This window comes from Pseudochaenichthys georgianus, chromosome 9 (assembly GCF_902827115.2).
Source record: "Pseudochaenichthys georgianus chromosome 9, fPseGeo1.2, whole genome shotgun sequence".
Taxonomy (NCBI): domain Eukaryota; kingdom Metazoa; phylum Chordata; class Actinopteri; order Perciformes; family Channichthyidae; genus Pseudochaenichthys; species Pseudochaenichthys georgianus.
In genome coordinates this window covers 44,767,026-44,781,306 of record NC_047511.1, presented here as the reverse complement: position 1 = coordinate 44,781,306, position 14,281 = coordinate 44,767,026, and the positions used below count along the sequence as shown (strand labels likewise).

Below are 14,281 nucleotides of genomic sequence, written 5' to 3'. Positions count from 1 at the left end.
GTGACAAGGACCCAAGCCCCCCGACCCCACGGGATAACGGCTTTAAAATGAGGAATAACAGAGGATTTTAGCAGTCAGAACAACTAAAGCAGCAGTTAATAATAACAGAAACGCCAAAGAGTCACATCTAATAGAAATATATAAAAGCATTTATTTTAATTGTGTCAGTTTATAATTCTGGCAGCACTGTTGAGCATTTTGAAAATGTATTGTCATGCCTCCTGTGCAAGGCTGAGTCTTTCTATCTTTATGGCATCTGGTTGTAAAGTAACTAAATTCATAAACGCGGGTACAATTTTGAGATACTTGTACTTTATTTAAGTATTTCAATGTTTTGCTACTTTGTTCTTCTTCTCCTCTACAGTTCAGAGGTACATGGTGTACTTTTACTCCACTACATGTATTAATACCTTTAGTTACTTCACAGATCTGGATGAATGATGTGAAATCTAATCAAGTGTTGAATCAGACTTTAGTTCCACCTGGAGTAAATCCACCAGCTACCCTGCAGTCTACAAAGCCATTCAGACTAGCTGCATCTTCACCAGCTTTGAGAACACTTTCATGATCAATCATTATAAAACATATCATATATATTATTCTGAAATGGACCAATCTGCACAACGACTACTTTCACTATATTTAGATGAGAATACTTTTCTGCTTTTACTTGAGGAACATTTTGAATGCAGTACTTTTACTAACAGAGTATTCCTATTCCTACACTCTGGTACTTCTACTTTTACTCAAGTACAAGATCTGAGTATTTCTGCTTTTAATCAAGTACAAGATCTGAGTACTTCTACTTTTACTCTAGTACAAGATCTATACTTATACCACCTCCGTTTATTGCCTATGAAAAAAAAACTATTAGAAAACGAAGGCTAAAGTTAACGTTAGCAGATAGTGACAATGTATGCTACCTAGCTAGCTAGCTCAACGATAATATTGCGACATCTAAGTGCACATCACGCTCTGCGCTCCGACAGGGAGCTCTGCTCTGAACACCTGAACAGCCCGTTCTAACAGCTGTTCACCAGCGGTCCAGTCTGTGCCACAGTGACTCCGGACCGCACAGTTAATATTAACGAACGCACCCGTAGCTAATGTGGCTGCTGAAGCTAGACCATCATCGCGGAGCAGCAGAGCCGACAGGCAGGAAGACTCAGCTCACGCTGCATTATTATAATATATACAAAAAGAACACCATGCGGTCATGATGGCACATAACAGCTCGCCAATACCCCAAAAATATTTTTATTGCAGATCTACATGAATCACACAAACGACTTATTTTGGATTCAAAACGGCGAATTTCGCCGAAAGGTGAGTGATTCTCATGCCTGAGAAGAGACATGAAGAAGAGGGGACACGTGTTGATGTAGAAGAGACATGAAGAAGAGGGGACACGTGTTGATGTAGAAGAGACATGAAGAAGAGGGGACACGTGTTGATGTAGAAGAGACATGGAGAAGAGGGGACACAAGTTGATGTAGAAGAGACATGAAGAAGAGGGGACACAAGTTGATGTAAAGAGACATGAAGAAGAGGGGACACATGTTGATGTAGAAGAGACATGAAGAAGAGGGGACACATGTCGATGTAGAAGAGATATGAAGAAGAGGGGACACATGTTGATGTAGAAGAGACATGAAGAAGTGGATTTTGCACAATAGGTGACCTTTTAGTTTTGGCCACTAGATAGCATTTGTCAAAGTTTCTTTCATACCTCGCTGGTGAGCTGAGAGTGGATGCTTTTGACGTAGGTCTCGACGCGGTCGTCCTTCAGCTCCACGTGGATCGGTCGCGCCAGCCTCATCCCGATGGGACCGGACACTTTGTTGAAGACGGAGACGAGCTCCTCCGCCTGCTCTGCACAGCGGCGAGGGTAGAAGATGGCCCAGATGTTCAGTGGGACCTGAGAGAGAGACAGTCAGTGAAGAAACACAGAAATACAGCATGCCCCGTCTCTCTCACGACAGCAGGGCATGTTGGTTTTCTCTTGAGGGAAATAGTTTTTTTGAAGCTGTTGTCGGCCTGTGGGAAAATGTAATCATAAGGAATGAAGCTGCAGTTAGAGCCATAAGAAATGAATGCAACTGATTATTTAATGTTGTTTTTATAGGCAATAATTTAAGCTTTGTTAGTTCCAGGTTTAATATGTGCAATAAGTTCATTTCAATAAGTTCTGCCAATAATCATTGAACCAGTCCGGCCCTCGACGAGTACCCATTTTTTTTATTTTGGCCCACTGTGTATTTGAGTTTGACCCCCCTGCTGTAGACGATCTGTAACAAACATGGAGTATTTATTTAAGTCAGTAGAATAAGATTTGTAGGCTTGGACTTCCCGGCAGCTTCACAATACCGTAATTTTCGGACTATAAACCGCACTGGACTATAAGCAGGTGTTTTAATGTTTAATTACCATATGTAAGCAGTCCAGCCTTTCGGAACCCGTTGGTGATCGTGGATGTTTTGACACTCCTCCACGCCGTCAGGATCCACTCGCAAACTTGAGCGAAAGTTGCTTTTCGCATGCGACCAGTTTTGGTGAATGATTTATCGCCGCTAGTCATCCACGCCTCCCACTGAGCGAAGGGTTTGTGCATGAAAACTTCCTGTGCACAAACTGTCTCGCTCTCGTAATGTCCGTCTGTCTTGCTCTCGTTCTGTCTCTCGGTTCCACTTTTACTTTGGCGCGCGACCTGTCTCACTCTTTTCCGACCCGCCGCTTAAAGGTGGCGGACGTGGAACGGCCATAGAGCCCATAGAGTTAAAGGTGGACTGTAACCTGTAAAATCCATAGATTTAGGAGGTCCCCTAGTGGCCGTTAGCTGTACAAATCCATAGATTAGCCGCACCGTTATATAAGCCGCAGGGTCGAAAAATGGGAAAAAAGGCGCGGCTTATAGTCCGAAAATTACGGTACTTCATTCAGATATTTACACGTATTTTGGATTTACCCCAATATCGCGCTAACTGCGATTCGGATACTCTATACTCGTCCATATTGCAATTTATAATAACCGCCCTGGACGAGATGTTGTTACGTTATCCTGTGTTCATATGTAATCTTGCAAAGTGTGCTTTAGAGAGAAACTTCAATTAATATGAGGGAATTAAGACCTTTTAAACGAGTACTTTGATTTCAATGGCGTCCACTTGAATCCGTTTCTCCCAGTTTTTAGACGCTAAATTCTCCAAATCACAAATGAAGAGGAGACAGCACTCACTGAGCTGATTGAACGATCCCGGCAGATCTCTCTGGACCAGGAGACATCGGAGCCGCAGGTGAAAGAGTTGGACTGCAGACAGATGGTCTCCATGGGAAGAACTCTGGCTTTAGTCTGACGAGAGAGAACACACGTCGAAGTTAATGTCAATATATACAACAAATAAAGTGGCCAAGGATCACCTGAAGCGTAAAAAGCAACACATGCATTCAGTGTCTTTTTCTTGTGTTTGAATTTAACATGACACGGGATAAAATGTTTACTACATCATTCCACATGTACGCTTTCATAGTTGTGATGTGTTCAGCATCAACCTACAATGTATAACATAATTAAAACAAATACAAACCTTTGAATGAGAAGGTGTGTCCAAACTTTTTACTGGTACTGATAAAATATTCTTTGAAGTATGAAATGTTGATATAACACTTATATACTAATATGTATTTGCTACAGTATGTTTTGTGTTATGTATTGTTGATATTTATGTTTTGTTCTGTTATGACGCCCTGTGTGGAATGCTTTGGCAATACTATGTTTAAAATGTGGTCATGCCAATAAAGCCCCTTTGTATTGTTGGGAAAACACTGGATGTCCTCTTCCAATATCAGAGCAACATGATAACAAAGGTATCCCAACTGTAGCTGTGAACATGACAGGATGTCTGATGACCTGGAAGTGCATCAGGACTGTTTGAGGCAGATGATAGCTATGTGATTGACATGATGATTCAGCCTCTATGGAGATAGACATATGACAAGCATGCTCATTTCTGACGTGGAGCTAATCTGAAGTAAACATTGAATACTGCTTTCTACTTCTCCATCTTGTGACTGTGTCCCTCTCTTGGATATCAGCATGTGAAGGACACTGCTCAGGAACTAGCTAATGCTCTGTATGTGATGACTCCTTCCATTCTGGAGAGGATCAGACACATGGATCCTGAGGTTGAAGATCAAGCCGGGGACCAGTGAGACTTTCCTAACATATGACTAAGTATATTGTACTTTATGAAATACAGATGTTAAATGTGTGACCTTTTCTAAATCAAATATCAATAAAATGTAAGCGTTTTTTTAATACAGACCCAGTGCTGGTGCAGATACATGGATCCTGAGGTTGAAGCTCAAGCCGGTGACGAGAGATTATTAACATTTTTAAGTATTCAGAAAGTCACAATTTTGAGAAAAAGTCAGAATTTTGAGAAAAAGTAATGATTTTGTGAAAAAAGTAATGATTTTGAGAAAAAAGTAATGATTTTGAGATTTTGAGGAAAAAGTAATAATTTTGAGAAAAAAGTAATAATTATGAGATTTTGAGGAAAAGTAATAATTTTGAGGAAAAGTCATAATTCCTCCATCTTGTGACTGTGTCCCTCTCTTGGATATCAGCGTGTGAAGGACTCTGCTCAGGAACTACTTGATGCTCTGCATGTGATGACTGCTTCCTTTCTGGAGAGGATCACAGATACATGGATCCTGAGGTTGAAGCTCAAGCCGGTGACGAGGTATTATTAACATTTTTAAGTATTCAGAAAGTCAGAATTTTGAGATTTTGAGAAAAAGTCAGAATTTTGAGAAAAAGTAATGATTTTGAGGAAAAAGTAATAATTTTGAGAAAAAAGTAATTATGAGATTTTGAGGAAAAAGTAATAATTTTGAGGAAAAGTAATAATTTTGAGGAAAAGTCATAATTCCTCCATCTTGTGACTGTGTCCCTCTCTTGGATGTCAGCATGTGAAGGACACTGCTCAGGAACTAGCTGATGCTCTGTATGTGATGACTGCTTCCTTTCTGGAGAGGATCAGACACACATAGATCCTGAGGCTGAAGCTCAAGCCGGGGACGAGTGAGATTTTTCCAACATGTATATAAACCGACCAAGATGATATCGGAGTCGAGGTCCAGGCCCCAGCGGCTCAGCTCCTTCTGACTGTCAGGGTTGGTGCTGATGTTCTTCAGAAGCTGTTTGATGGCTTGCGTGTGCTGCTCTCCGCTCACATTGATGTGCATGGTCAGGTCCTAACGAACAGGAAACATATCATTATACATACATTTATGAACTTAACGCAAAAAGGAAGGCAATGTGTGTTCTGGTAGATGATTGCTTCATGGGCGCACCCCACATGCTCAGATCTGCTGCTCATCCCACAAAGGCTCGTTCCTCACGAATGTGGCGCCATTGGAAAGGTAAGAAAACAGGCTCTCCAACGGTATACGATGCAAACAAAGAAATAATCTACCAATTGCCTTACCTTTTGTGTTAAGTTTATTTTCAGACCTGTATCTCCTAATACGACATATTATTTGTATACAAGGACTAATACTGTATAGCAAATCATCTGGTTTTGAATATCAACATATCCAGAGTTTTGTCTAAACCTTTAAAGCGATGCTAGAAAACATTATTTCTGTTCGTCACAAACCGTTCAATTATTCCTAAAATAGGAGAATGGTGTCGAAACAGAGCAACAGACAGCTTTGACGTCATGTTGTTGTTTACGTCCGTGGTGCCATCTTGTTTACGGGCGTCATGTTCTCGTGGGAATTGGTATACATCTTATCCAAGATCAGCGCCACAGTATCACAGAAGAAACCCCTGATATCTATTAATACTTATCCACCACTGTTTGCATTGTAACATCCACATTTATATGTATTTATTAAACACTATTCCAAAATGAAGTCACAAACCTAGCTTCCCCTAAGATAAATAAAGTATTTGAACTAATATCTAATAATCATAACGAAGCTATACATCCTGTCTAACATAATATATTATAAAAGACAGTACACATGTACCTTCATGGCTCTGAAGTCCTTCCTCATTTTGTCTGGGATTCCCGTCATGAAGGAAAGCTCCGGCACGAGCAGAATCTCTCCAGTGATGATTTGCTGCAATAAACATTTTAATACTAAAGTTATCTACACAGCGAGTTACCTGTCCGCCGACGTATTTGTTATTACATTTCCTTCTTTACCATTAAGAAATTATGAGCTAATTGCATGTCTTTTGACTGTTATTGCGATATTGGAGGAGTTTGTTATATACAAAATATATTAAGGCGAGACACTCCAGGTGAATAGGGTACTTTTTTTAACTTAAAGATATCAGCAAGACATTTCTCCAGTTAATTTCTTACATTAAGACAATTGTTTTTTGTATTACAGGTTTTCTGAAATAGCATGTTTAAATATGCAAATGAGCCATTATCTCATTAATATGCGCATATTTTAACACATTTCAGGAACACAAATCTGAACATTGAATAAAGCCAGGTTCAAAATTCTTGTTCATTTTGTAGTCATATTCGAATCTAAAGTGTTTACAGAAGGTGTTAGAGAATCATTTGCTCGACACAGTTCATCGTTTTCTCCTCTCACCGTCTCCTTTCCCACGGCACAGGTCTACGGCCTTGGGTATCGCTGCTATCTCTCTTAAGGAGGGGCAGCTTGGGCGCATTGTTGATGTCAGCTTATCACCGAGCACAAGCTGACATGAGATAGTTTATTATTCAGGGACATCGAGAGGCCTTTCTTTTATCTGGGACGAAGGTTCCCTCGCGAACATTCTTCTCTATGGACGAGAGCTCTATAGATTCAGGGTCCATCATTGTGTAGTCTCGCTGATAAAGAATGTTGATTATTACACTGCGAACTAGTTAAAACCTCGAGCTGCAGAAAGAGTTCTTCAGAATTGGTTTGGCAACCGCTGTCAACTCGTGACACACCAGCTGTCTTCTTCTTCTCCGGCCGTAACTCCAAATACACTGCCATCAAAGCTCCAGCTCTCCTCGTGTCTCTCTGAGTCCTGTTTCCAAATGCTTCAGAAGTTTCCCTCACAGAAGGGATTTCGGATATCTCTTTGTATCACTCCATAAATCAGAAAATACTGTCAACAGCCCTAACATATCAATTTTCGCCATGTTTCTAGGCATAAAATGTTATATAATTCAGGCTATGAATTATATATGATCAAACCCTTCTTTAAAAACCTTCAGAATATTGATAGGAATATAACTGGAAGGTTTGGTGTAAGTGCTACTGAAGTGGAAATATCCTATGTCTCATGAAACAACTCATTTTGAGGAAACGACCTTGAAAGATTGCCGTGTGGCGCTACCTAAACCCTCCTGTTCTCTGGATCTCAGAGAACGCTAACTTTTGATGAATTTAGGAGAAATCTACAGACACGAACAGACAAAGTAAAGTAAACACCTAAATGTGTATTTTGTACGTTTTCATTCCAAAAGACTGAAAGAAAACATGTTGTGGAATCAAAATAGCACAAAATTGACCAGTGCATGAAAAACGATGTCTTTGCCTGCCGTGTCTCGCCTTAAGAGGAAATACCAAACAATATGTGTTAAGTGGGGATGGGTATCGTTTGAAATGTATCGATTCCAGTTCTTATCGATTCCCCGTTTCGATTCCAAAATATTAAAAGAAAAAGGTCAAACGTTTAGATAACAAAAATATCTTTATTCTTTTAAGCTTTAACTGAAATTGTTACAAATAAAAAATATACATGCAATACAATACGTATTGCACAATAGCTGTGCTTTATTTTAACTGAGCTGTGCCTGTGGCCAGCTATTAACAGGCATTACACTGCGCCTCGTCTTTCTTAGTGTAGTGACTCCTCACTTCAGAGCGTTAGCGCGACCCATCGTTGGTGTTATGAAGCGACTGAGCTCGTGAACCGTCAACGGGGGGAGCCTCGCTGCGGGGCAACTGTGGTCCTCGGTCGCCTGACAGCGCAACTTACACGATGCCGGTTAAAAAAAAATAAGGGCGGTGCCGGCCGTCAGCAAACCGAGCCGGCCGTTCTGTGATTCTCCAGGTCCGCCCTGTATTCTACGGGTCACCGCGGCGCAGACGGACCCGCTGGAATACAGGGTCTACCGCGTTTAGGAACCGTTAAGCAGAACCGAAAAGGTGTATTTTGTACGGGTACCCGGCATTTTCTTATCTGAGTTTCGGTTCCCAACCCTAGTGTTAAGTCTGCACAATATGGTTTGTAGGCCAGGATATCTGACCAGCTTCACAAAACTTCATTCAAAATTAAATATTAACACACATAGAGCCTTTATAAATATTGTGTTTCCTCCGATTTGAATATTTCACTGGTACATATTAAGATTTTGGTACAACTTAGAATCATCAGAACCTATAGTATTCATGTATATAACAAGTAAAGATAAAGTAGGTTGTTCAAGCAAACACAGAGTGCTTCTCCCATCGGATACAATCTAAACAGCTGGATATGACGATCCTAATGAACCTAAATATGTTGTGTCTTTCTAGTCATTGCTATGAACCGTTGTCGCCACAAGATGGCATTCTGATGCAAGAGTTGCTGTCAGCCGAGTGATCTCCTGTACAGAGGACTCACTGTTTAGCAAAGTCCTAAAGCATTTACTGATGTTTAAATCACAAAGCACCTCAGACATAATCAAAGCTTAACGATTGTAACCCATGTAAAACAACCGGCTATACATGCACATATTCACACTTTGATGAAGGTCATATTGTTCTCTTGCACTGTTTTATTTCTATTCTGTTATTTCTTGAACTATTTGATTGGTTTTATTAGTTTGATGTGCTATACACATGTTGCATTGTTGGAGGAGCCCTGTGCACATGACAACAAAGCCTTGAATTGAATCCGACATGTTTACTAATACTTGTATTTTCCTCGTGTTCATTCCGTCCTGTATTTCTCTTATTCCATTGCTGCTGGAGCACCGGACCTTCCGATGGGGATCAATACAAGTCCATCTAATCTTAACATATCACACACAGACATGCAACTATCCCCTCAATGGCCACTTTATTAGGTACACCTGTTCACCTGCTCGTTAACGCACATATCTAATCAGCCAATCACATGGCAGCAACTCAATGCATGGTGAAGACGCCCTGGTGAAGAGCATCAGAACGGGGACGAAACGTGACTTAAGTTTAGGGCTGCACGATTTTGGGAAAAAAATCTAATTGCGATATTTGTTTTTAAGCGTCCCAACGTAAGTTTATTGTCAAATGTGGCCATAACTCCGGCTAGGAAGGTCGCATCAACGTACTCCCGTCTCTAGCACCCCGAGCTACGAGTGAAAGAACTAAACTTACATGAAACTTCCGTTGGGTTGCTTTAAAGTCAAGCTTCAGTTTCAGACTCACCCTGTAATAGAAACATGTGACGGAGCATCACTAACCGGACTCAGAAACCATCTAGGAAAGCTCCATAGGAAGCCATTTGGAAAGGGCAGGCACTTTCAGAAGCACTTGGATCAATCTGTCTATCACCTTCTATCAGGGGCCACTTCTGATTGGTTAACAATGGCTGGTGCATGTGGAGCACAGCACTTCTGATTGGTGTGGATGACTGACACACAAGAAGAAGATTTAAAATCGATTAATCGTTCAGCCCTACTAAAGTTACTTTGACCGTGACGTGGTTTTTCAGGAAGTGCTGATCTACTGGGATTTTCAAGAAGAAACCATCTCTCGGGTTTACAGAGACAGGTCAGAAAAAGGAGAAATATTTGGTTAGAAGTAAAGTGAGGCGAAAGTGAGATTCTACCTTTCCTCCTGGCTTGGCCCTCTCCTTCGGGCGATGCATGAGCAGCGGTTGGTCCATCTCTTTAATTGTAATCCCGTAGTTCTTGCTGTAAAAAGCACGAGAAATTGCAATAAATACACGTGTAAGTACCAGTTGAGGCTTCATCGCTGCTCTTAATTAAAGGTCCCCTATTATACTGTTTTTATCAATATATCACAGGTCCAGATATATACAGAGCCTGTCTCTGATTGGCTGAAACACCAAGATCATTGCAGCATTACCATAATCCCCTCTGTTCAGCCCGTTTCCAAAGTGCTGATTCTCTGTCTGTTACTTTAGATGAAATAAGGAGCCCTCCCCACGCCCCTCTGAGAGACATTTGGTTACAAAGAACTCAATGGTGCTCTAGAGGAGATTCAGGTGATAAGGGGGGGGGGGGGGGTTACCTTGGTTGCTGATTGGCTACACAAGACAACACATCGTTATGACATCATAAAGTGGCCAAAATCTGATCAGCTCGTTTTCAGACAGGTTTTTATAGAAATGGATCAAAAAGAGAGAGAATCTTTGTTCCTGAAACTTTCAGAGTCTCTTTACACAGAGGGGACACATGTTGATGTAGAAGAGACATGAAGAAGAGGGGACACACGTTGATGTAGAAGAGACATGAAGAAGAGGGGACACACGTTGATGTAGAAGAGACATGAAGAAGAGGGACACTGTTGAGAGAAGAGACATGAAGAAGAGAGGACACACGTTGATGTAGAAGAGACATGAAGAAGAGGGGACACACGTTGATGTAGAAGAGACATGAAGAAGAGGGGACACACGTTGATGTAGAAGAGACATGAAGAAGAGGGGACACATGTTGATGTAGAAGAGACATGAAGAAGAGGGGACACATGTTGATGTAGAAGAGACATGAAGAAGAGGGGACACGTGTTGATGTAGAAGAGACATGAAGAAGAGGGACACATGTTGATGTAGAAGAGACATGAAGAAGAGGGGACACATGTTGATGAAGAAGAGACATGAGAAGAGGGACACATGTTGATGTAGAAGAGACATGAAGAAGAGGGGACACATGTTGACGTAGAAGAGACATGAAGAAGAGGGGACACATGTTGACGTAGAAGAGACATGAAGAAGAGGGGACATGTTGACGTAGAAGAGACATGAAGAAGAGGGGACACATGTTGACGTAGAAGAGACATGAAGAAGAGGGGACATGTTTGATGTAGAAGATACATGAGAAGAAGAGGGGACACGTGTTGATGTAGAAGAGAGAAGAAGAAGAGGGGACACATGTTGATGTAGAAGAGACATGAGAAGAGGGGACACATGTTGATGTAGAAGAGACATGAAGAAGAGGGGACACATGTTTGATGTAGAAGAGACATGAAGAAGAGGGGACACATGTTGATGGAAGAGACATGAAGAAGAGGGGACACATGTTGATGTAGAAGAGACATGAAGAAGAGGGGACACATGTTGATGTAGAAGAGACATGAAGAAGAGGGGACACATGTTGATGTGGAAGAGACATGAGAAGAGGGGACACATGTTGATGTAGAAGAGACATGAGAAGAGGGGACACATGTTGATGTAGAAGAGACATGAAGAAGAGGGGACACATGTTGATGTGGAAGAGACATGAAGAAGAGGGGACACATGTTGATGTAGAAGAGACATGAAGAAGAGGGGACACATGTTGATGAAGAGACATGAAGAAGAGGGGACACATGTTGATGTAGAAGAGACATGAAGAAGAGGGGACACGTGTTGATGTAGAGGGGACACGTGTTGATGTAGAAGAGACATGAAGAAGAGGGGACACATGTTGATGTAGAAGAGACATGAAGAAGAGGGGACACATGTTGATGTAGAAGAGACATGAAGAAGAGGGGACACATGTTGATGATGAAGAAGAGACATGGAGAAGGGGGACACATGTTTGTAGAAGAGACATGAAGAAGAGGGGACACATGTTGATGTAGAAAGACATGAAGAAGAGGGGACACATGTTGATGTAGAAGAGACATGAGAAGAGGGGACACATGTTGACGTAGAAGAGACATGAAGAAGAGGGACACATGTTGACGTAGAAGAGACATGAAGAAGAGGGGACACATGTTGATGTAGAAGATACATGGAGAAGAGGGGACACGTGTTGATGTAGAAGAGACAGAAAGAAGAGGGAGGACACATGTTGATGTAGAAGAGACATGAAGAAAGAGGGGACACATGTTGATGTAGAAGAGACATGAAGAAGAGGGGACACATGTTGATGTAGAAGAGACATGAAGAAGAGGGGACACATGTTGATGTGGAAGAGACATGAAGAAGAGGGGACACATGTTGATGTAGAAGAGACATGAGGAAGAGGGGACACATGTTGATGTAGAGAGACATGAAGAGAGGGAAGAGGGGAACATGTTGATGTGGAAGAGACATGAAGAAGAGGGGACACATGTTGATGTAGAAGAGACATGAAGAAGAGGGGACACATGTTGATGTGAAGAAGAGATGAAGAAGAGGGGACACATGTTGATGTAGAAGAGACATGAAGAAGAGGGGACACATGTTGATGTGGAAGAGACATGAAGAAGAGGGGACACATGTTGATGTAGGAGAGACATGAAGAAGAGGGGACACATGAAGAAGAGGGGACACATGTTGATGTAGGAGAGACATGAAGAAGAGGGGACACATGAAGAAGAAGGGACACATGTTGATGTGGAAGAGACATGGAGAAGAGGGGACACATGTTGATGTAGGAGAGACATGAAGAAGAGGGGACACATGTTGATGTAGAAGAGACATGAAGAAGAGGGGACACATGTTGATGTAGAAGAGACATGAAGAAGAGGGGACACATGAAGAAGAGGGGACACATGTTGATGTAGAAGAGACATGAAGAAGAGGGGACACATGTTGATGTGGAAGAGACATGAGAAGAGGGGACACATGTTGATGTGGAAGAGACATGAAGAAGAGGGGACACATGTTGACGTAGAAGAGACATGAAGAAGAGGGGACACATGTTGACGTAGAAGAGACATGGAGAAGTGGATTTTGAACAATAGGTGACCTTTAATGTATCGTGGTTGGGTTCCCGCTCAGTGTTCAGAGCGAAAACTCACCTGTAGTATTCCACAAAGGTGGTTGGGTGCCGTCCATCAAAGTGAACGTGTCTTTGGGCGACTTGTCCCACTCGATGCTGTCGATACGGTACGTGCGGTTGTTGTATCGCGTGATGACGATGTTTCCGATGAGCTCTTTGGTGCATTCGTCCTGGAAGTACTCCGTGCACTCTTGGTACATTACGTTCCTGGAAGACATCCGTTTTTACTTTAAATAGAAAAGCTACATCGTGTCTTTTGGCCTTTCCAGGAAAAGGGCAAACCCAGGACAGGGATGTTCTTTTATAAATAATATATCGATGAAATCATCACTGCCCTCCAGCTCACCTTTCATTCCCACAGGAAGGGGTTATAGTGGTCGGGAGAATTGACGGTTTAGTCTCGGAGGACAGATGCACTAACAACGTCTTCTCTTAAAACCTGGTGTTCAAATATGTATGACGATACCACAGAATATGACATTTATATAGCTATATGGTCATGGCACATCCAATGTTTAAATTTGTATGAACATGTCTCGAGGACATACAAAAGTAAACATGATAAAAGATGTCCTCATATTTATTTTATAAAATGACAAGGCAAGTGTAGCATATCACCAACAAATGGAAATGGCTTCAAGATAAGAGTTATTGTAAATTGTAATCCCTGTAATGATGCTGTAAAATGTCCCTTTTGTTGTTGTTGTTTCATGTGGAACTACTTGAGCAGGATACACCTGGGTCAATAAAGGTTTGAAATTAAATGAAGATTTTAGGCCAGCCCTTTAAGCCCCGAACAAACGATAACTTCACTTTTAAAAAGGGGAAATTAATAACCTCTTTTCTCTCAAAGCAATGATAAACCTGTGAGTTGGATGAAGAGTCAGAATCAATATGGATTTGTTTTCATTTTAAAAGTAAGATTGAACACAGTAAACATTTTTAAATTATAGCGTCCGTCCAAAAAGAAAACATTACTTATAGTGAAAACCACCCTTGAATGATGGGACTGTACTAAAAGCTTTAGGAATCCAAACAACACATGATAAGCGCCTTGTATCAAGATTGATGCAAAACAAGTGGCCTTTGACCTTTTTGGAGAGATTTAGAAAAAAAAACCCACCTTTGTGGTCATTTATCGTTTCTCTGGAACCCATTGGTCGATTTTGGTGATTGACATCTCTTTTTAACCGTCAGAGCCAATAGAATCGAAGGGGAAGTTCCACACACACGTTACCATTGAGGAATGAGTGTGACGCTCTGAAACCTAGGCTCAAACTCGTATCCTCCTCACAAATCCCTGCGTCAGCTCCAACTGGTCCAAAATCCGCCGCCCGTATCATCACCAGAACTCCTTCCAC

General features: G+C 41.6%; 1 protein-coding gene across 1 annotated transcript in view; it reads right to left on the bottom strand.

Annotated features, from left to right (window-relative positions):
- Window positions 1–13,124, bottom strand: part of LOC117452949 (piwi-like protein 2) — a 39,871-nt gene extending 26,747 nt beyond the window's left edge. Inside the window, 7 exon segments of the mRNA XM_034091774.2 lie at window positions 1,730–1,918; window positions 3,236–3,349; window positions 5,116–5,256; window positions 6,037–6,129; window positions 9,818–9,902; window positions 12,940–12,964; window positions 12,967–13,124. Of these exon segments, the coding sequence (XP_033947665.1) occupies window positions 1,730–1,918; window positions 3,236–3,349; window positions 5,116–5,256; window positions 6,037–6,129; window positions 9,818–9,902; window positions 12,940–12,964; window positions 12,967–13,120 (801 nt within the window). The 5' untranslated portion in view covers window positions 13,121–13,124.
- Between the last annotated feature and the right edge of the window lie 1,157 nt (window positions 13,125–14,281).